The sequence below is a fragment of the Clinocottus analis genome, unplaced genomic scaffold, assembly GCF_023055335.1.
Source record: "Clinocottus analis isolate CAN_PGR_092001 unplaced genomic scaffold, fCliAna1.0.p SCAF_2, whole genome shotgun sequence".
In the NCBI taxonomy this organism is placed as follows: domain Eukaryota; kingdom Metazoa; phylum Chordata; class Actinopteri; order Perciformes; family Cottidae; genus Clinocottus; species Clinocottus analis.
The window spans coordinates 21,885,630-21,909,726 of record NW_027175931.1 but is presented as its reverse complement, the minus strand read 5'-3'; the positions used below and the strand labels follow the sequence as shown (position 1 = coordinate 21,909,726).

At 43.2% G+C, this 24,097-nt stretch overlaps 1 protein-coding gene across 5 annotated transcripts; it reads right to left on the bottom strand.

Moving 5' to 3' along the window:
* Nucleotides 1–32: 32 nt before the first annotated feature.
* mtus2b (microtubule associated tumor suppressor candidate 2b) lies at nt 33–23,676 on the bottom strand. Of its 5 annotated transcripts, XM_068584472.1 has the most exons (16): nt 23,585–23,676; nt 23,337–23,403; nt 17,914–19,936; nt 17,522–17,714; nt 16,722–16,916; nt 11,889–12,035; nt 10,043–10,141; nt 9,205–9,401; nt 4,792–4,858; nt 4,286–4,500; nt 4,058–4,163; nt 3,886–3,959; nt 3,672–3,770; nt 3,438–3,557; nt 3,085–3,185; nt 33–2,481 (listed from the first exon to the last, which is right to left on the bottom strand). In XM_068584472.1, the coding sequence occupies exons 3-16, from the start codon at nt 19,738–19,740 to the stop codon at nt 2,274–2,276; spliced, it is 3,648 nt and encodes a 1,215-aa protein (XP_068440573.1). In that variant the 5' UTR covers nt 19,741–19,936; nt 23,337–23,403; nt 23,585–23,676; the 3' UTR covers nt 33–2,273. The 5 variants fall into 5 exon arrangements, with proteins under 5 accessions (XP_068440573.1, XP_068440571.1, XP_068440570.1 ...); XM_068584470.1 differs by lacking the exon at nt 23,337–23,403; XM_068584469.1 differs by lacking the exon at nt 23,585–23,676 and having other exon boundaries at nt 23,337–23,568.
* Between the last annotated feature and the right edge of the window lie 421 nt (nt 23,677–24,097).

The following is a 24,097-nucleotide window of genomic DNA, read 5'->3' as shown; positions in this document are numbered from 1 at the left end:
CATCCACAACATTACGTAATCTGGCATAATGATTTTCTTATGGTGATTTAATACTTTAATACAAAGTGCAACATATACAGTTTAGACATCAGTGTGTCATTACTGACCACACTATTCCAACAAGCTAAGCTACAGTTGCAGTTCTGGAAAGGACAAATAAATAAACATCTTGATGGAAAAAATACACAACAACCTTATAAAGACATGCTTTCATAAAACCTTATCCAGAGAATAACGTCTTAAAATACAATCTTGACAGAATAGAACAGAAGTCCTGTAAACGGCCAACAGATGAACCGACTTTGACATTGAATGTAAACTGTAAACAAATCTCTCTTTTTCTAGTGTCAGACAAACATTCAGTAAATGAGAACAGGGTCATGTCCACAGGACACAGAGGCAATCAGTGCAACTGGAGTACCTGATGGAGAGAAATATCATTATTTACACCCATAGTAACGCCCACCGAGTCAAACATAATCAACTTTATGTCCAAACAGTAAATGCAGCTCAACTATAACCAAATCCTTGTTTGAGCAGATTTCCACATTGTATGTAGGGGAGCTGATAATTATATAATATTATTATGAGGCAACAATTCAATGTCTTTGTATATATTTGCACACTGCACTTTGCTCTTTAAAATAGTCTTACATATTCTATATATCCAAATCATGTTAGCCAAAGGATATATTGCAAAACAGAAAGTAAACATGAAGAAAAGCTTCAATACAAATAAAATGAATTTTAAAAAAAGATATGTCAGTTGCTTTTCCTTTGTTGACTTATAATTCTCCTTGAGACCTGAGATTATTCTCTACAATGACAAATGAGGTATCAGCTTGCAGCTTTTTAGGATTTTCTTGTTTCAATCATTTCCAATGCTCTGACAAATCTTGGACTGACGCTTTCAACAGGAATTTTGTCAAAATTAACTTGTACGTTCAAATGGTGAATGAAGCTTCGGAAGCTGTGATAGGTTGGTCCATCACATTTGCTTGTGAGAGTTTCTGTGACGCGTTTCAAAACACACCGAAAACAACCAGCGAGACAGACTTAAAGAAAGAGCAACTGCAACATAAGGACCAAACGTTGGATTTACATGTGGACTGCAGTGTCTGCGCCATTAAGAGAAGATTCTGCATCGCTTCACTCCAGAAAGATGACAGCTTACAGCAGTACATACACAACTGCTGTGTTTGATGTTTTCTTCTTTGGTGGTTTCTACAGATCCCGATCGACCTTATTTGAGTTTATCAACCTGACTGAAAGTGAGGGGCACCATCTCACATCAAAAAACCTGTGAGATTATCAATGTTTAATACTTTACTTTAATAATTTATTATTTATTGGCATCACTTGAATAAATCCTGGTCGGTTTGGTTAGGAATAGGAGGTAACTTCTTCTCCATATTGTCACACTGTAGGTAATATTAAAATGAATTTCATTACTGGAAGACAGAACATGCGTTAAAGAGAGCTATACATGTACAGTTTTTACAAAATCAATACAATAGTTACGCTGTGTTGGCAGTTCGATGGATTTATGAGTTATGTTGTTGTAACCATACATTTCATGTCAATACTGATATTTAGTTGCTTCAGAAGAACGTAGGATGGGGGATTGAGGTTATATGGCTAGTCATTCATACACTCCTGATATATGAAATACTTCAGCATTAAAAGATGAACATACCCCAGAGATAGATAAATCCACACGTTTTGAGAGTAACTTGCTGCAGGTAGTTTTGTGATTTTTAATCAAGCTTTCGCCTGAGCCTTGATAGACGTTGCTGGTGAGAGAGAATGGGCGGCAAAGGCGCTTCTTGTGTTCGTTGCTGCACTTTCGATGTTCGCTATGTCTCTCATCCTGATCGCTGCATGGGGAAGTGGTGGAGATGTGAAGCAGGAAAAATGGAAATGAGGCACCGGGACTCCGCTGCAGCCCTCTGAAGTCGACAATGAGCCGGTCTTTCATCCGCTGCAGTATCGCACCACGTCGGTTTTGTGCGGCGTTCCGGTGGAATCCAGAAAGCGGCTGGCGGAGAATTCCCTTTTGAACAATATGAGGCGCGGACATTTATACAATTCATCAGGTCAGAGGGGTCGACGTTGGAAATGCATGGCATTGGTGAGCGGCATTTGCCAAGAAATGTGTCCGTCCGTCTGCATGGAGTAAAATCCTAGGAACATTCAGCAAGGAGTTTTTAAAAAAAAAATCAGGGATGCAAGATAAAAGGAAGCGTTTGATACAAGAGCTTCCACTGAGAGTGTCATTGATGATAGGAGTGTGGGCGGGCTGGAGAGCCTGGTCCGGAGAGGGGCCGATGAAGGGGAGAGGAGCTGGGGGACATATGAGGACTCAGCTCGCCGGTCTGGAGACGCCACAGCAGTTCCTCGTTATTGCGACTCAGACGCTTCTTCTCGTTGCTCTCCTTCTCCACGTTGACCTGCAGGTGGGCGTTGTCTTCGGAGAGTTGCCTGTGAAGGAAGAGGAACAGGGAAATGTCAAAAAACATCAATGCAATGTAGTGGCATTGCAGTGCCTGTAGACAAGCAGCAGAGTTCTGCATGTAGTGGAGTTTATTGCTTTGGATAAAGTGCCATAAACACTGTTGCAGTACTCAACTCTGGATGTGCTGAAGGCATTGATCAAAGTTTGGGCAGCAGAGAAACAATTGAAACGAAGCAGTCTTGGGGATTTGATTGACATGGTGTTAGAAGAAGAGGTTTCTGTTGAACAAGACTCAGAGGTTCTTATGCGTGGCGAGAAAATGGACATTTACTTATATTGGTTTGTACTAGATCGAACAATATCAGATTGCTATAATTTTTGACAGATATTGCAGTTATATGATTCAAGGTATTCTTTTCTTATGTCGGTAGAATAGAATTTGGAGGCTTGGACATTTCCACAGTGTCAAAATACTGAATATGAACGGTGTTTTGATCCATATGTTACCTTTCAAAAAATATTCTGCCTCTTGGGATTTAGATATTGCACTCGTCCATGTAAAAATGTTGCTAATTATGCAGCCATAGCTTTGACTTGGTATAATATTATGCATTCAAACAGGATCTGACCTCGACACAGCAAGGTTCTTGTCTATTCTCTCCTTCAGGTCCTCGTTCTGCTGCTGTAACACTTGTACTCTCTCCTCCAGGTACACATTCTTTTCAGCCTGCTCAAAAACACAGGTGAAAAGTAGACAACATTAAATTCTTCAAATGATGTATGACGTAATATTACAGAAATATACATAAACCAGGCAATATGGTAAGTGCTATGAGTTACTAAAGGAGAAAATTCTCCCATAAAATAATGAGGGTGCGTCGGTGCCTTGTTGTAATTCGAGGCTGCCCTAAACTTACACGAGATGTTAGGTGATATTGGAGTTTGAAAGTCAATGAAATAAAAGCAGAAATTTGAAGCCTACTATTTTCTCCAGTTCGGAGATCTTCAGTTCCTGTTGGTGAATTTGTTGATTCTTCATCTCCAGAACTTCTTTCAGACTTTTCAGGTCCTCGTCAATGTGTTTGTATGGTGCCAAAGCATCCTGGCAAGAGCAGATAACATGAGTGAAAACCACTAGGAGTCACCAACAAGTTCTATCACGATCGTCACCAAAGCGCTCAACATAATGTCCTGTACTGTATCGTGCAGCAGTTACCAAAATCTGCTCATCTGTGCTCTTTCGTAGAGCTTCTTCAAAGCGCTTGGCTCGATCTCTGAGGCTACGATTCTGAAACGTCATCGTGTCCACCTGATCCTGGGGACCAGACAGATATCATCTTGGTAATTACCACCTCTAACAACAAAGTGTATCATTCAATGAATCTGTAAAAAAAAAAAAAACATACATTTTCAAGGAGAATTCTTTTTACCTGCAGTGAAAGTCTGATCTTTTCAAACTCTTCTCCCAGAGACTTGGTCTGCTGCTCATGGGCCATCTTCAGATCTGACACGAGACATAACACATCATTATCTCACGGGCGGAGAGAGAGAAAGAGAGAGAGAGAGTAGAGGAGAGCAACAGGTTTGCATTCTGGCGCTCACTCTTCACGGTGCGGGCATGCTCCTCCTGCAGCGTGGCCAATGTGTCATCGTGAGCCGTCTCCATCTCCGCCAGGGAAGCCTCGTGGTTCTCACTCATCTCCTCAATCTGGAGACGATGTGCGAGGAGTTATCTTATCTTGCACAGTGCGCATCTTGCCTTCTCATATATGATGTGGACTAAACAGACAGGCTTATAGCACACACACACACACACACACATACACACACCTGCTCTTGCTGTGTGGCCCGAAGCTCCTCCAGCTCGGCTCGTTGTTGGGCCTGCAGGCCCTTGGTCTGGGCCACGTGCTGCGTCTTCAGCCGCTCCTCCAGCACTCCCAGCTCCCTCTGCTGCTGAGCCCGCAATCCCTGCAGCTCGGCCTCAAAGCGACGCTCCAGTTCCTCCTTCTCCTGCTGCAGTTGCTCAAAGTGTGCAACACTGAAAGCTGGAACACAACGAGGAGCTTTAGTTTCTTTCGCTAGATCCAAATTCGGGTCACATACGATGTTTCAAGAAGATTTACAAGTAAACCCCTTTATTAAATCATTAAATTGTCATCATGGCATTGTATTGTCTGGATGATTAACACTTGATTTGTTCATTTTTATTTAATTATGCCCTTTTTTAAGACCCCCCTCTGCCCCCATGATGTTCGATCTGTCTAAATAAAGACTTAGATTCCACCTTTCCATGTTGTCTACTGTATAATACATGATAAGCAGTAAGTCCCACTTACCCACTTCATCCCTGATTCTGGCGAGCTCCAGGGACAGTTCCCTCTCCTTCACAATGGCACTCTCGCTCTGAAATGCAAACACAGACAGCAGTGAGCACCTCTGAACTGTACAAACACCTTCACTGCTACAACCAGTTGCCAGGTTAGGAGGTGCATCAAGCCATAACTAATGCAGTCTACAACTCCATAGCGCTTTTTTTGTTGTTGTTATAACTGACTTATATGTTATTTAGAAGGTTTGTGGTCCTGTTTAGTTATTTGTGGTACTGTGAAATTATATATTATACACCTTATTAAACACATCGTAAACACCTTTGTACATTAGTGGTTCAGAGACCAGAGGTTTTTTTATATGCGTTTTTTTTTTACTAAAAACATTGTACCTGGTTTAGTGGTTATGCCTTGTATGTCTTGTAACACCTCAGTTAGAACACGTTTTAATGGTGTAATTCACAATAACCACAACCATTTAGTGTCTTTATTCTTTACCAAACCGAACACAAGAATGCTCTCTGAATAAAACACCTTCTCCTGTTTTCTATCCTCCAGGATGCACTGACATGAGATTAAATGTGATAAACATGACATGACAACTCCATCGGATAACCTGGGGCAATATCCAGGGCTAACAGTCCAGCACACTTTTGATGACGTTAGATGATTAACAACTGACCAGAAACACAACAGACCAGAAAGAAAGACATGAAGAATGGGGACAACATAGTTTGCATCATTTCTGTTTACTGCATCACCCTCGTCTGACATCAGTGTGTTGTCTTGTTCACCCTAGATCATCATAACAAAAGGTCCAACGCTGAATTACAGTAGTTCAGGAGTCAACTACAGCATTTGTGAAACACACAGATGCACAGACCGTCTCCGGGAGCCACCGGGGACTCGTAATGTGTGATGCCCTCAGAGCGCCTTCGAATTACCGAGGAAGACACACCAGGCAGTAAGATGACTATTGATCACAACTTCAAATATGCATTTAGACATTTATGTGCACACTGTTAGGAATCTTACGAGAAACACCAGGAAAGAGTTAGCGAGCAGTGGGTTAAATATGTATGAGATAGTACACGGTGTATCTCGGCAGCAGTGATGTCACCCTCTAAGAGGTTTTACTTGGAGCATAGACTCATCAGGGAGAGACCACTGTGACCTCATGAGAGATGAAGGATGCCCAGCAGATTTTTCTCATTTCTTTCTCCTCAGCTCCACCTTTGCTCCCGTGCATCGTTTACCCAACGCGCCCCACCCACGCTACTTAAATCTACAGGGCGTTATGTGACACACATTCTAACGTTCTCATCTGACATTCAGTCCTCAAATAGGCAACACAATCTATTGTCGTTCCGCAACCAATGATTGTTCCTATTATAGATTCCACTTTTGATTATTCTTGTGATTCTTTCAACAATTGTTTGGTCTATAACGTGAACAATATTTGCCATCACACTTGATTTGTCCAATTAACAACCTGAACATCTTCTGCCAACAATGATGTTAAACAGAACACAAAAGGTAATCAAATCCTAACATTGGAGAGACTGGAAACAGCTCATGTTTGGCATCACAAATTAACACATTATTCTTTTTTTGTATTATCCTTTCAATCTTTTCAGCACTGTTCATTTTACCTTCTGGAAAGGAATACATATGGCTATCTATACTACAGGCACTCATTCACAGCGAGATACTGTAATGAGTTAATTAACCTCTCATAAGTCTGCATCCATGTGATCAATCCAGTTTCAGTGGGACCACAACAAGCTTCTGATGTGCAGCTGTTTTTGTGTTTGGACTTTTTGTCCTGAAGCTGTTCTGACTCAAACACACAGGAAACTGCAAACATCCATGCCATTTCTTGTAAAAATTCAGCAACATTGACTATGGAAGAGACTAACACACTGTAACTTACACCAGCATCCATACAGCAAGGACAACGTGTCCCCGACAAAATAGAGAGACAAGTGTAGGAATATAGCAGAGCAGCAATAGCATGTTATGTAATTTCTCTGAGAACTCAGAGGAGAAAGAGGACAAAGAGAGACAGTGCGACGGACAAGCCTGCTTTGACTCAGCATAATCCTGCCTGGTTTTACTCTCTTTCTCTCTCTTTCTCTCTCTCTCTCCCGGCTCTGTCTCTGGGAAAGGAGTGAATTTAAAGCTCCTATAGACCGACACGCTCAGCCCCCTCTCCCTATAAACACACATGCGCACAACCACACATGCAGACACAAATCTTGGGAGCTGAAGCAGGCGTGTTGCCTTCAGGAGAAACTGTCTTTACCGTTTGCTCCAGAAAGCCCAGAGGGAGGAAACGGAGCCTACAGCAGCAGTGGCCCATACTACGCTAGCAGACAGCAGCATCCCTGAGCCGACCGGGGAGGCAGCAGTGATGGACGCGATTGCCAGAGGGATACAGAAAGAGAGGCAGAGAGGGGAGGGAACTAGGCGAAGGAAGCTGAGGGGAGGCGGGATGGGAAGACCGGAGTCTCACCTCGTTTCCTGGTTTGCGACCGGCGTTTCTCCCTGCAGGAACAAAGACTGCCAGCCTCAGCCCAGCCCTCCCCTTACGCCCCCACCATCACGCCCCGGATCACATCCAAATGCATGGCAGCGAGCAACACACATACACACACACACACACACACACGCAATCTCTCACATCTTTGAGAGAAAAAAGGAGTGGACTAAGAGAAGATGGGGGAGGGACATGGTTAATAAGTGGTCAATTATTTGCTCTATTACTTAGCTCAGAGAATATAGCTACATGCAGGCATTTCAACACATACATAAGCTTCATGGAAAACAATTTCTTCCAGATAGCTCTGACCGATAAAAATGATCTCCAAATAGCCCAATAAAGCTCAATTCAAAGTAAATCTAAAGCACTTTCAATCTTGTTATGTTCTTGCAAAAGAACATCGGCCTATTTTTTAATCAGTCTCAGACACACATTAAGCCCTCTAAAACATCATCAGTGTATGATGTCACTGTTTGTAGACATGAAATCCAGGACAGAGACCGCATGACCAGTAATGAACACAGCAGTGGTGGGTAACAGGGAAGAAGGAGGGGGTTCACGGTGGGAAGATCTAAATCTAGCGTCCGCCGTCACAACAGCATTGAGCCAATATCGAGAAAAATAGACAGGAATTTAGAGATCAAAAACCTAAAGCTGGCTATCAAGTTCATCTGTAGTTTGCATCTGTAAAACACTGCCATTTTTTCATCCTTTTTGATCGCAAAACAACAAATTAAAAACAAGATTAACAGTGAACGGGACATGTTTAGAGAGGGGTCCCATGCCTGTTTGCAGATATATGTCAGATGCACATAATTTAGAGTCTTCCAGGCGTCAGACCTCAGTCTGAGAGACAATCCGTCTCACTAAAAGCACAGGCAGGCCGCTCTAATATCATTTATCATCTCCCACTATACAGCAGGATCTGTGGGTGGGGCTGGGTAATGGATTCAATGCAAGCAGAAGATCAGGAAATGGGCAAGAAACAAAGCGCTTAATCCAGGTTTGAGAAGCAGAACCCACTCAGTTACAGCGTGCAAGCCGACTGGCTGAACGTCCAGAAGCTGTACGATGGCGACTCCGACACCGTTGGCAGTGATTATCTTACACAACAGGAAAATACCCTTGAGACACATCGACCCAGCTTTTTGAAATAAATACCAGAAGTGTTGAGATCCCGTTGAGTCAATCCTCCAGCAGCTGTGGGACAGACCCAACATGACATACAACATCCAATGTCAAGGTATTCATTTCAAATCTCATTTCCTATTGGAAAACCCTTTGGAAATGTTCAGTATTTCCTCAAACCTTCATTACAACATGTACTGACAAATCCTGCTGCTCCAGAGTTACAGATTTAGAAAGCCACAACAATCAGGGTTCAAAGCTTTGCGAACAAAGTAATGCAGAGAACAAAAGCCAGACGCTGCAGGTGTCATGTACTAAAGAGTAGCGTCACACTTTTTAGTTCACTTCTGAAGCTCATACCAGCTTTTCCTTTGTAGATTTTTCCCAGCAGGCCTATGTGTATGAGTCTGGAACAAGGCTGTAAAATGGATTCAACTTTGTAATTTGATAGAAGATAAAAAATTGACGATATTCATAAGCTAATTGATCAGAAATTACAACCATTGCAATTTTCTGGGATTAAGTTCTGATATTATATATTGTGAATGCAATGCTCACACATCTTAGATGTCAGAGCTTCATGAAACAGACTTTAAAATTAAATGGAGCAGATGGGGATGTGACACCTGCTTCAGCCCTGTTTTGCAAATTTTGGACTTTACAACCTTAGACAGGGCTCGTATTGTGGAAGCAAAACCCAGTTTGCTTGCCTGTCAACCGTGCCGAGGTCCCGGAGCACTGCTGTCGCCTACCTTTAGACAGAAGTGCTGGGTAGTGATGCTGAACACGTCCAGGCACAGGGAGGCCTTCTTTAACTGGGCCTGCAGGCTCTGCAACTGCAGGTCCTGTTGCTCACAGCGTTCCCGCAGCTGCTGGATCAGAACACGGTCCAACTCCTGGGCCTTCACGGTCCGAACAGCCCCGTGAACTGCTGCTGTCCGCCCATGAACTACAGCAACAGAATGTACAGAACAAATTACGGACCGAGACACCGCAGATAATATCAGCGGTTTGATTACTCTCTGAGCTCACACACAAATGAATGGCTGGTTGGTTGGACCCGCAGTGGTTTATATGGTCCAACATGGACGTCTCCCTGTTACTCTTCACTGTTCTTCTTCTCCCTTCTCAGCTGCAGTTTTCGCTCTCACCTCCAGATATTATCGCATCATGTCTGCAGAAATGGACCAATTATCACCTGGAACTCCAGCCAGCTGTTATTATGTCTGTCTACTCGCTAAGAAAAGGACAAAATGCTGACTTGCTGCGGTAATCTGACCCAGCGGGATGGCTGCTGAAGGAGCCATCCCAGCATTACAGCTCCTGCAGCTTGTTGCTATGACAACAGCAGGCTGCCATGGGTCTTGTAATAAAGTGAGAGAGAGACAGACGGAGAGAGCGGCAGTGAAATTTAAAGGTACAGTAGAAGCTGATGGCACGATTGACTTCTCTCTTTTTTGCCATTTTGGGACAAAACGAACAATACAATATGATATATATATATATATATATACATATATATATATATATATATATATATATATATATATATATATATACACACACACTGTATGTGCATGTAACACTCACCGGGGGATTGTGGCTTTGGCGAAACCACTGCAAATCTTTTGGGTGAGGACATTGGAGGCACCACAGCCTCTGTGTCCCGCTGTATCTCTCTTCTCGAGGCTGTTTAGTAAAGAGAAATGTTTGTACGTTAAATAACACACACACACATTTGAAGCACAAGACATTTCTAATAAATATTGTTTTCATAAATGTATTACAAGTTAGTACATAATCATGATTCGATAGGGGTATAGCGTTACATTTGAGGTACTCAAATCTCACTTAACTATTTATATTTTTTACGTCTAAATACTTTTCACATGACAATATTGCTATTTTCTTTTACTTTGATTCATATTTTAAGACAGTTACTTTGCTTACATACACAACATATGAGTTTATACATTATTTAAATATAATAAAGACACCTGTATGCAAACTGCTTGTGCATTACAATACTGCTTTAAATATGGGTATGGGTAAGATCAGGGTAGGCTGTCATGAATACAAAGGACCAAACGCATATCAAGCAAATAAAAGAATACACAATTTAAAAACATCAATGTTTTTATTGCAGGACCCAAGTAAATTTGAGGATAGGCAAGGACAAAGATTTAAAGATTTCCACTGAACATGCCTCTTTGAAATGTAATGGAAGTCCATTCCAGTGGTTCGGTGCCCAGAAGGCAAAGGCTCTGAAGCAAACTGATTTATTTGTGCTGCTCTTTATTGTAAATGTTTGATGGGCATCTCTGCATGTATTGTGTAAAGCACATGTTCCCAGTATAAGGGTTTAAATTTAAGAGAATGTGAGATGATTACTGGGATATAAAGAGAAAAAAACATTAATTATTACAGTTTTTTAATTTAACATTTTTACTTAAAATGAGTCTGGCTTCTAATGAAACAATAGGAGAAGGAAAAATCCTACTTTGTTATATAAGTTCACAAAGTAGGGAATTGAGGAGATATTTAGGTGACAGTGTGGGGCAGTCAGTGGCCACTAGCTGGAGTCGCTGCTCCACTTGTTCACACAGGCGCTGATGCTGCTCCGGGCTCATACAGAAGTATACTCTGCCGCCACTGGATGGAGTTGATACGCCACATTCAACATGAGCCACAAGGTGCCCCGACTTTCAACAAAGACACCTACATCTGCCGAGAGGGAGATCATTTATGGACTGTATCACTGCCGTGATGCAACGCTCAGCAACAGTGAAGAATCGTTACAGCAGGACTTTTTTAGTAGGTCTTTTTTCATCCTGTACATGATCCCACTGAGTGTAACATTGAAGACCATGATGTTGCATCTCAGACACAAACAATGATGGGAAAATGGCCTGACAAAAAACTTGTGGCTGGAATGGTGGAACGTGAGTCCTTTTTAGGACCGGTCACTCGCTTATATTTACATTAAATTACATACAAACATTAGCCAAGCAGGAATTGTTCAGTTCCACACAGTACACCAGCATGCATATAAACTGCCCTGCATAGCACATTGTCTTCCTGCTCCCTTATGCAACTCAGTAACCTGACCAGAGAAGAATGACACATGAAAACAGTCCTGGAACAGGGTCTTCAATACCATGTTGGGAGATTCATCTGCCTCTTACTGAGGAGTGAACACCCTGTGAACTGAGGGCTACAGTTCATCCGTTGTCATGTACCCGTAGACTACATTCCAATGCTAAGCTGCCACCTCCCTCTAACACTCCTTCTAACACTCACTCACATATCCAATCTCAAGGCCCATGTGATCACAGAACCCAGTGACCTTGATTCAAGGGTTGTGGAAACAGCAGCACAATGACGATGTCTCTGGAGATTGCCCCAACACCAAATGCACATAAAACGGGCTACGCACCAAGCGGGGAGCAGCGCTGCGGCGGCAGACTGCGGCGCTGGAGGCTGGGGGCGTTGGGAGGGAGTTGCCGGCCCTGAGCGTGGGAGGGCTCGTTGGGGGGCGCCGCGGAGTTGTAGGGAAACGTGTCATCGCTGCCACTGCTGGGATCTGCAGAGCAGAGAAGGATGTCAGGGAAGAGAGAAATGTGGTCTGTGAATGTGTCCAAATTCTGAAAGGTTACCATTTTCAAGGATCTATGAACCCCGTGAGGATGAACAGGAACGAGTCGGGATGGATGAACTGATACTGGCCTCCGCTTTCATTCACTTCATGTTTGCACTTCTTGTTTTGATTGTTGTGTGAGAATAAAAGGATAATTCAATTTAGTTTATTTTGGATAGCCCAAAATCACAAATTACAAATATGCTTCGGGGGGCTTTTTGATAAGTGTTGTACATCTTAGTCCATTACTGTGAATCAAGATTTATCTATCAATACTGGGCTGCAAAAACTCCAAAGACATTTGATCCTTCTATTCTGTTCCTGACAATATACTGTACTACAATAACTTTGCCACTCGGCTTGGTACAGTATGCTTCCTTGATAGTGAATTTTCACATTGAGTCAATTGTTTCTTATGAACAAAGCTCTCATTAAGTTTAGTCAAAGTGTGAGAAAAAAATAAAGCCTGCGGGATGGGAGGATTCTAGCTTTAATTAGTTGATGCATTAACATGTTTCATAATTTGTACATGTTTTGCAGCATTGCTATTGGATCAGGTATCATCAGTTCACTATTTTTCCTTGGAGAGTAGTATTTTTTCTAAACTGCAAATTTTCACTCAGCAGAAAAAGCAGCGGAAAAGCAAAACACTGCTCACATCTTAATTATTCATAACAGCTGTTATTACGCCTCTAGCTTTCAGCAGATATGAAAGGCTTTGATTCATAGACACATTGAGGCTGTAGCAAAGAGTCGTCCAACAGAGAAACAACTCCACGAACAAACATCCCCCACACGAACACGGAGATCCTCACGGTTGTTACACATTGTCAGATGTTGTTGTTTTCTTTCATAACATGTCATCAGAATAAATTCTGAACCGTCTCTGGATTCCAGCACTACAGACCATTCAGCATTTATATTTACTTTGTCGGTGCAAGTGAAACCAGATAGCTCCAATTACTTATCATAAAATATTCAGCTCCTGCAGTCAATAACTCCTATAGGTGCATCCGCACTCTCAGAGAGGAAGGAGGACAGTGTTATGCCCTTGAACTAAAATAGAATTATTCTGACCTGAGAAAAAATAAAAAGGAAGAAAAAATGACATGAAACAACAAGCTGTTGTCGTAAAATATAATTGAATGCAAAATAAAGGAACTTCATGTTGCCCGGGGCCTGTATGCAGCCTCCACTGGGACATAGCTCCCCTCGCTGCAGCAGATTCCCCTGGTAGCCTCAGTAGACGCTTTTCTTTCCAAAGGCAACTTACTAAAAGTCTGAGCCAAGCAGCAGATTGAGTGAAGCAGTCGGTTGGAGGCTGACTCACACTGCATGTACAGTGCAAATCCCCTGCTGTGAGCATCCCCTGATCAGTGGTACACCAGCAACAAGGACTGTACTCTGGAGTAGTGCGTTAAACAACATGCTAATGGCCAGACAAATACGCGCCGCCGGACAGCTCCAGTCCCGCCTGTCATTACATCTTACCCAGATACAAAAGATATGTTTTTCTGATTGGCTATTCGTGTAGCCCATTTATTTTATTTGTTTGATTGGCAGATGAGTGACACCTCACGGCAGAACTCCAGGGGATTCGGGGGAGACGTGCTTGATTCCTCCGTGGTGAGGGCAGCTTGACCAGGTCATGTTAGCACGCCGCGGCACATTAAATAGCCTGGAGTTTTTTTTCAGCGTGAGAAATACGATGTGTGGCGGGAGGACGTGACTAAAGACCGATAATGATTGACAGTCACACTCAATGCGTGACACTTGAGAGCCATGGACTTTGTCTTTAATGAATCAGCTGCAAACTAAACAGCTAGCATAGGTACCGATTCCATGGCTCGCCGCTGCTAAAATTCACATAGTGAAAAAACTATTTAATTTTTATCCGATTAGTTTGATAGTTATTTTTTTAATATTCATTCGCAGGTGAACTAAGCATGTGGGATGACTGCAGCAGCACACTGATGATAACTCTGTTCAGGTGCAGGTCTCTTAAACCCTTTGTAGAAAAGCCCGAGAGCTGTACAGTGAAATTGAAATGAGTCTGGACTGGTCCACCTCACAGTTTTAATCAGATCTGCTCTTCGCAGAAGGATTGAAATATAAAACAGTCCCGGTACAGACTTTAAAGAGAATTGTGTCTGGTGGTGTTTTTTCCTGCAGGGCATGACAGGGTTGAGGGACTAATCCACAAGAAAAGAGGCTTATTATTCATAACATGCCTCAAATATTTGTGCTGCCTTAACTGCTTTGAAGTTTGACTTGGAACTGGTACGCTCAGTCCGAAGTTGGATTATAAAGTAATTATGGTCATGAAGCGGTTATACCAAGTCTACTAAATAGAGAGAGGTCAGGGCCTTTGTACATATCAAATGTGTTTTTGAATCTGGCTCGTTTCAAAATGTGAAAGTTTACATATATAGTTAACTTTAACTGACCGCACGATCAAATGTTGGACAGACTTCATGGAAAACTGATCTGTTGATAAATCAACATCCGAGAAGCGACGCGTCAGAGCTCAGTTTCCGTTACGCGCGGCCGTTCAGCGTGTTTCAATCGCTTGAAAACACCAGGCGGGTACAGTGTAACCACACAGCCCTCTACACATGCAATGCTACTGGCAAACATGCTCTAACGCCAAATACAGCGTGTGTTTTGCCAGCCAGCCAAATCATGAGCCACACAGTAAAACAGACACATAAGCATACTGTGTGCTCAGCGCAAACTCCCACAGAGCTAACCGGACAGATGCATTCAATGCGTCATCAGCATCCTGATGTTCATCATGGAAGGATTTACTCACTCCCAGTCACAACGTTTTGCCGAAGCTCTCCCAGACACAACAGGTTTGTCCTCAGTGAACGTGGATTCGAGGCATACGTTGGCATACTAATGAAGCAGCGCTGTCAGAGCCAACAGCCTGAAGGGAAACACTGCCATTCAAGCTGCCAGTCCTGTCTATGCTATCTGAGCTACTCCCAAGTGTTTTACTATCTAGTACACGCCCATCTATTCAGTACGGCAGCCGAAAGGAACAGAGCTAATGTGTCATTCATTTACATTGAAGCAACATATCCACAGAGAAACTAACAAAGATGGCGATAAAAGACAGAGAAGGCCACACTTACATAACTGTAGGTTTTCATCTTTAGCTGTGGTTGTTTTCTGAAAGATCTGTGTTAAAAATGGTACAAAATAACCCAGTAAAGTGTACATTGGAGACTCCTCGGAGGGATGATGAAGCAGAAAGAAAGAGCATTATCTGACTTGACTGTGGTTAAAGTTTGAGGAGCGGATCCACAGGCAAGAAAGGAGTTGGTCGGAGGTGTCGGAGGAAACACAGCTCCAGCCGATTATCCTGTCATACCACACCCTGACTCTCTCTCTCTCCGTCACGCAGCGCAGCCGTCACCACTTTTTTTTTCACTTCGGAGATTATTAATAGGGAAGAAGAGACTGCTGCTGACATGTGAAGCAGTTTCTGCAGTTGAGACTTGGAGGGCGGGGGGGCGTACCCTGCCTGAGGTAACAGCTGTTTAGTTTTTCTTCCCCCTAGAATCTGAGGATCCTGCCTGCACCAGAGGCTTAAGGGAGTGTCTGAATCCAGCAGGTCAGAACAAGACAGCACGGGAAAGCAGCAGTCAGCTGTCTCAGGCTGGAACAAATGTGGTGCCACTTGAGCGAGGACGGCGTTAACCCATCATCATTTCAGCCAATCAGCACAGTAAGTATGACGTCACACTTTAGCCTGTGCAAAAGACTACACATTACACACACATTACACATTATCTGGACATTCGATTAAAAGATTTGAATACATTTAATTTAATGGAGATGCATCTGTATTTGTGGTCAAAACTACTAAAAGTAAAGATTCTGTACCGCTGCTGGAGGTGTCATTTGGGGACTCAGTCAAACAGGTTTATGGGATGATTGTGAAAACACAAGAGGGAAAAGAAAACCATTTTTCTCAGCATGTCTCGCGTTTTTCAGACAACGGTTGGTTTGAGTCAGCACGAGGAACAAATGAATCTGCTGTAGCTCCACGTTGGAACACACACACACACACACACACACACACACACACACACACACACACACACACACACATTGTGTAATAAACTGGCACCCCTGCAGCTTGTTCTGACACATTTCTTACACTTCTCTTAGATAATCAGCTTGTCAAGTGAATTCTACCAGCATTGATTTCTCCAAATGAAGACTACATGAAGGTTTAGACTGAGCCCCAACATCTGATCCAGATGAAATGCTGCAGGATGCGAGCTAAGCAGAGGCAGCAGAGAGCCGACGTAGTGACTTAAGGATGTGGAAAGCTCTAATGCAGCAGCTTTCAGCGCCTACTCGTGCTAAATGAATGAAAAATGAGAGGAAGTGAGCAGCTGTTACTATAGTAACTGAGGATAGCAGGAGGATGCCGAGACTACCAGCAAACTAACATGGAGATGTAGATGTATATGTGGGGAAAAAAGCAGACAAATGAGATAGAGCAATGTCTGTCTGACGTCTGAAATATTTGTGACTGAGTCTCTCACATTTTAAGCTAAAATGGTAAAGACTCTAGAACCCAATTCAAAGGAAATGTATGCAGAGAGCGTGACTCACGATGAGAGCTGCTTTCGTTGGACTGGTTGCTCGATACAGAGGAGCCACTGGAGGTCCGGACAAAGCCGAAGGTGGCCAAACGGGCAGCTGGCAGGGCGGTGAAGCCTGGAGGTCGGAGACCAGACTGGCCTGGTTTGGGCGGAGCGCTCTTGGGGGCGATTTCTGAACCTCTCTCTCCTGATCGCTTTTGCTCTCCTGGAGGTAGATGAGAAAATATGGAATAAGACAGTACCAGTATGTGAATCTAAAACTAAAATGATTATTTACTTTGATATAAGTAATGGTTGAAGATTTACTGGGATGGAATATTCATACTCTAATGCTGTAGTGAGTCATAACAAGGATTCATGTCATTTAATCCTGGACAAAAGTTAAAAACACATTTTGATTTTTAAAGTTAGACTGCTATCAAATGCTCTGCACTTCTAATAGTTTAGGGGTCAATAACCAAGTCTCATCAATAAAGTATGACAGGAAAAGCAATTAGATAATGCGTTCACCGAGCCGAAGAAGATCACTTCTCTGCAGCCCGACAAGGAGAGGATGGGATGTGCACAGAATAGCAAAGTATGGAGATGAGCAAGTTCTTATAAAATCATTTTCCCACAATGGTCTGAATGTTTTAAAACCACAATTTGTTTGGCAACATCAGCACTTAAGTATGGAGCATGTTAAGAATACTCTTATTATTTAAAGATCTTGGTCCTAAAAAATAAAATAAAATACACATCGCTAATATGTGCTGACGCCACATGTTTTCTTTCATTTTTAACCGATAATGCCAGCAGATAGCGTCTTACCTGCAGAGTCAAGGTAGCCATGAGTGGACGCTCCGCCGGCCTGAGCAGATTGGCCTGGGACCGGAGCTGACCTTTGACCTGTCTGATGAACTCTTGTCTTGGCTGCTGGCTGCCTGGTGACTGCCCCCAAGCCCAGCTGAGGCCTCAAAGCTCTGGGTGAGCGGTAGACACTGCCTTCTTCTTGGGAAACACGCTGGGGAGGAACATTACAAAAAGAATCGCTCACTGTTTTCAAATATTCCACGACAATGATATATATATATATATATATATATATATATATATATATATATATATATATATATATATATATATATATATATATATGTAAATGTGAATGTATGCATGCAATGACAAACTACATTATAATGATTCAAAAGACCATTGTTCACCTCTTGGAGGTATTTCTCAGACATTTCCTCATGAAAACTGCCCGACTTTCCACCCAGCCTTTGAGGTATGGTGCTGCTTGAGGATTTCGGCCCAGTCGCAGCCATGCCTGGAGGATAGTACCCCGCCTTCTGCATCTCCTGTCGATATTTGTCAAACAGAAGGTTGGAGGAACACACCACCGGTGTGGATTTAGGTTGAGGACCAACCTTTGGATCTTTTTGAGCCGGTTGGCTGTAGTAAGACGATAGTCTCAGTGGGAGTGCGGAGGCTTCGAGCGAGGCATCCGTCCCTTGTGATTTTGCTTGAGGATTCTTACGAACATAGGTGATGATTTTCGGTCGGACATTTTTAGGCTTCTGGGGAGGAGAAGTCCTCCTGGGTTCTGGCTCTTTCTGCTGAGACGAGACAGGTTTGGGGATGCAACTGCTCAAACTTGTCTTCCCTGGAGGCCTGAGGGTTTGACTTAAACCTCTCTGAGGGGAGTCACTGCGCTCCAAGCTCAGTGCCCTGATACTCTGGACCTTGGCGGGAGAACCAGGCGGACGTCTCTTGGGGGAACAGGAGGTCATTTTTGGGGAAGTAGGAGCGGCTGGTCGACTGGGGCTTCCCCATGGCTTCCTCCTCTCCAGACTGGAAGAGCCGCAGGTGACAGTGTTCTCAAATGAGCCCTGCTTTTTTATGCTGTTATCAAAGGAAAGCTGCTTCTTTAAAGTATTCTCAAACGACGGCTGCTTTTTGAAACTCTTTTCAAATGAGTTTTGTTTGTTGAACGAGTTATCAAATGATCCTTGTTTCTTTGTGGCTTTGGATTCAATTGATAACTGAGTTCCCTTTGCACCTATTTTGGGCGAGCTGTATTTCACAATAGGTGCCTCATCAGCTTGTGTGCTTTTATCCATTTTAGTGCTTTCTTCATGTGATGTTTTTGAAGTGTGTAAACCTTTGTGCTCTGTACTTCTCCTTGCATAACATTCTCCCTCTGAAATGGTATTCCCTGCTTTATTTCTCTGGTTTTTGTTCTTCATGTGCACCTCAATCTCACCTTCACACAGATCAACTCCATTGCCCACTTGTGCCTGTGATGCCACGTCCTCTGAGTGAACTGTTGAATTCAAATTCATGTCCACATGGTTCCTGTGTATTGTGCTTTTTCCAGAGAAGGAAGGATGCTCAGTGGCCTTGGCTCTTTCATTGATGGTGTTGCCGTTCTGGGAAACCAGAGTCAAGTCTTCTGAGATGGTTGAGTAAGGACCAGAGGTCATGTTCCAAGAGTCTGTTGTCTGGGTCCTGCCAGCAGTGTCCAGAGCAGTGTCCATGCTTGAAATGGTGGACAGACAGGTTACAAAGACATCGGTTTCTGAGCTTAACTCAGTCCTGGAAGCCTCTCTGCTCTCTGAGACATGAGAGGCACTGGAGTCCTGCTCACTGGCGCCATGCAGAATAGATGCTTTCTCCTCCCTGCTCTTATTAGCTTTGCTGCACGACGAAAGCCGTCCTTTAAGTGGTTTCTGATCTACAATCCCCACAAAGTCCTCTCCATCCTCAACCAGGTACGCCTCGAGCTCCTGACACTCCAGCCTCTCAAACTCAGCCAGATCGGGGTCGTCACACTGAGAGTCGGTACCCCAGATGATGACTTTGTCCTGCTGTGCCATTTCAGTCCCAGCCAGAGAGCCAGTATCACCAGCATCGCCAGTTTCGCCCGTCATCCCGCTATCCTCTGTCTGGATTTCATTGGCGTTGGCGTCACCGTCAGCCAGCACGCCAACCTGCTGGTTGTTATTGCTTAATTCCTCATCACCGAATGTCTCTCTTTGTGCGCTCATCTTGGAAATAGCTCTGAGTTGACAGCACCTTCAAGAGCACTTTCAAAATCAATCATCCATCTCATCAATTAGAAAAAGCCTGTCTCCCCATCAAAGAGTCTTTGTGGCACAGCAGGAGCTGAGAATCGAGTTTCACATTTCTTTCCAGGGTGTCTAATTTGGAGGATGAATCTTCATGGAATCTGCGGTCCTTATCCTATATTGAAAAAAAAAGATGACAAATTAGAATACCAACAAATGAGAGATGACTAAGAAAGTATCTGCCAGAAACTAGTTTGACAGCTAGATTTAGCAAAGTGGTCCAAACGTTTGACTTTGGAGTAAAGTCTGTCAAGACAAAAGAATCCAAACTAAAATGTGCGATTGTTTTTAACCTTCCCTCACACATATGCAGTAAATGCAGTCATTTGATTACATTTTGTGAGTCCTTCTGTGTGCATTAATTTATATTGAGACCGATCTGACCCATCCATCAATGCAAAATGAGAAGAGAAAATATTTTCAAAAGGCAAAATTCCACCTACATTGTGGCATTCCCATTATACCTGCTGCAATAGAAGTTACTAAGCTAATTAGAATTGACTAATCATCTTTGCAGCAACACTGAACTGCACTGAACAACACAATAATCTGAGTTAAAAATCCTTGTTTTAAAGCAAACACAATTAATGTTGCTCTTGCTCCACACGAGGATGATGTTATCATTTCTTTGTGGACACTACTGCTGTCCCTACCTGTGTCTGAGACTGACAGACATAACATATCATGCTTCTGCTCAACAATCAGCCTTTAAAACTGTGATTATTCTCAAGCAACTTTGTTAAGAACATTCACATTATGCGGCAAACTGTGATTTTCTACAACCCCCAATTTGCTTACTGTTTCCCTTTCTTCTGAAACACTCCTGTAAATACATGAAATGTTACCAATCCCAGCAACGACGCGTCACTGCTTGACACGAAGAGGAAAAGACGATATCTTTGTGTTACTCTTGCAGGGGAGCTGTGTGGTTGTGGCATAATGACAGCATGCTGCGCTGTGGGGCAAACAGGTGGCGGTTAAGTCTGTTTTTTCTCCCACATTAGCGACGAATGGGTACACAATGACAGTGTTTAGATGGAAGGATATGTGTGAAAGGGCATGTCTGAACTGGAGCCACTGGCACTTATTGAAGTTCTCTATTTGTTCATGGGAATCTTGTCACACACAAAAGGATGCTGATGTGTAACTCTAAGTGGGGAGAAGACATGTCAGTACATGAGGGACTGACCTACCCTGCTTAGATTATTATAGGCTAACATATTGTCAAGTTTGAAAATGAATATATGAATGAACTGGAGATCCACTCAGTGGCGAGTGAAGTCCATAAATCTTCAGTTTCTCTACAGGTGTCCTCCTCGTGTGTGTCCAGGTGTTCCAGTCCACAATGTGCGTCCGCCAGGCACAACTGATCATAAGAGCTGCATCTAATAGTCGATATAACAACCTAATGATTTGAAGTAGCAAGCAGGTATAGTTCTTATATTTAGAGTCTCTGATTTGGACTGTACTGTACATCCATCCCTGCTGTTTTCATTCACGTCTTCATCCAAAGGCACATAAGAAAGGATGTCTGAGATTGACCTATTTCCTAAAAGGCCTCTTGTACAGCACAGAGAGCTTCAGCAGACCCTCAGAAGCACTCGCACACTAAGTTCACACACCGCCAAACATTATTCATCTATGTGTGTCAAGTTCAGCAAGGTGAAGGGGTAATCAGTTAAACTTTTTATTTTATTATCATGTTTTTCCATTAAGTAGTCCTACTTAAAAAAAAAAAGGGCAACGTCGAACAAGGAGGGGAATACTAATGGGACAAAAGATGTTTTTTTTTGTTTTATAACTTTCATATTCCTGGGAGAACAATTAAAAAGAAAACGCAAAGCGGGCCCAGAGACATCAGTGTGTGGTTTGAAGTTCAGGTTGACACTCTGCACTAAATGACGTCTCAGCACCTGCAATGCAGAGCAGAAACCGATGAATCAGATTCCCTTACATCTGCCTCTCCCCACCAGGTCTGTACCACAAGGTTATTTCACTGCTATAAAACCACATGAAGCCACAAACTCCCTCTGGGTAACCAAACAACCAATGCAGCTGGTGAAGATTCTCACATGCGGCATGTTGCTTGACATGAAGTCTTGTTGTAAGAGCTGCAGTAACAGGATTGTTTCTGCTGCAGCCAGTTGTCTTACTGTACATTAGATGGCACTCATCATAACAGGGGTGACATGATGGATATGGGTCACTAGCTCAGTACTATATATGTATGTATTTGGCAAATGACAAAAAAAATATAAATGCAAATGACTATTACAAACATGTAACATTAACATCTCTCAGAATCCCAAAAAGCACTCTTTCTATTTGATTTTTTTTGTACCATGCCTGCCCTACTTTTACCTGCGAGTTACATCAACATGTTTCATACTGTGGAGTTTCTCATTTTCTGCTTTACAGTCTCCTGTGCTGGTTAAAATGAAAGCAGCACAGAGATAATTAAACCTTTTAATTAAAAAAAAAACTCTAGGGAGCTGAGTGTTACGGAAAGAGCGCAATGCTGCTGCTCATCTTACTGACTGAATATTCCCCACTTCCTTTGCCTCATATGTCGTTTCCATCCAGACAGCACATACTGCTGTGCTGTGTATGCCGGTTGTCTCTGTGTTCGGCTCTTAGGCTCCTTCCTGCATTGGCCTCGTTAAATGTTGTCCTGGTTGTTTCCTCTCATGGTTGCAACGGTGACAGAGAGCAAGCATATGTATGCTCGTACCCACAGCATGCTTCCCTGAGCATGTTTCCCCATCCCCCAATTGTTCAGCAAGTCACCGCCGCCACCTTCCTCCCGGTATGCAGCATGATGGTGAGACCTTCACCGGGGGCACCAGAGCATCCTTGCTTGTGAGAAGCCTCAGTCAAACCACTTGATTTCCTCAGAAACACAGGCACTCCTTCAGGTTTATTACTCATATATTGAGGCAGGCCACAGATCAAGGCCTGCATTTATCCACCAAGCTGCACTTGATGTTTAAACTGGAATGCTCATGAAATATTGACACCAGCCTCCCTCCCATTTTAACGCTTCAGCGGCCCTGACTTCTTTGTGTAACCAACTAAAGCTCAAACAAGACCCTCCTTAGCTGTGACTAAAGCTCATTGACACTAGTGGGCCAAGCGAAGGCAAACATACATGCCGGAGCAGCATTACTGTGACATGCAAACACATGAAAATCATTTCTGAATTAACGGACAGACGTGTGCAACATCATCACCATCGAGGCCTCTTACATAATGGGGGGGGGGGGGAAACAGGCCTTTTGAAGATCTGTGGTGACCAGCAGGCATCTGTCACTTCACTGGTTTCATGACTGATGTTCATGTATTCAGCTCGTGCTGCTTCTTCCTCATTGCACAGCTTCTAAATATACTCTCCACACATGACCCGCAAGTGGGCAGGCAAGAGGAGGATGTATTGCGTTTAGGAGAGACACAAAACAAACATGATAGAGAGATGAAAGAATAATGCATGCAGCTCTGACCCCACCACACACACTCACCTACAGCGAGGTTACCTCGTTTTCTTCCTTCGCTTGAGCTTTTGAGAATTTGCGCCTTTGGAAACATCTGGAAAATGACAATAACAGCGCTCCTGCATACACCACCAGCAACCGGGTCCTCCGCAGTCTCACCAGCAGATGCAGCAGTGTCAATAAATCTAATTATCACTGCCGCGGATCTCAGGTTGATATTGAGAGGGAGAGAGACAGAAAACACCCGCCGCGGGGTGAAGCGGTTGACACCTTACCGGTTAGATTCAGGTAATCCGCTGGAGAGGAGATGATCCTCCGTGAAGACACGAAGAAGACGTCCAGCTTTGGACGTGATGAGGAGGACACAGTCTGCACCATCGCTGGAAAAAAAAAAGAGGAGGAAAAGAGAAGAGGAGAGAGGGGACTCAACGCCCATGTCAACACGTGCTCTTGTCGCCCCCTGCAGGTGAGATATTCGTACTTATTCTCCCATCGTCACATGTGGAAAGCTGCATACTTGCAACAGCCTCAGCACGCAGCAAAGAGACGACACAACAAGCTAAAACACAAGCACAATTCAAACAATAAAAAAACACAAGAGATATAGATTGATATCATAGTGCAGGAAGAGGCAAAAAGCCGTCTGAGCGTATTTAGAGCCTCCACCTATATAATATTTTACAAAACTACAAACATAAAATGAAATATGCATGAGACAGACAACAACAAAAAAAGAAAGAAAGAACAAAAGAAAAATAATGGTGTGTGTGCATGTCTTGTGTTTGTCA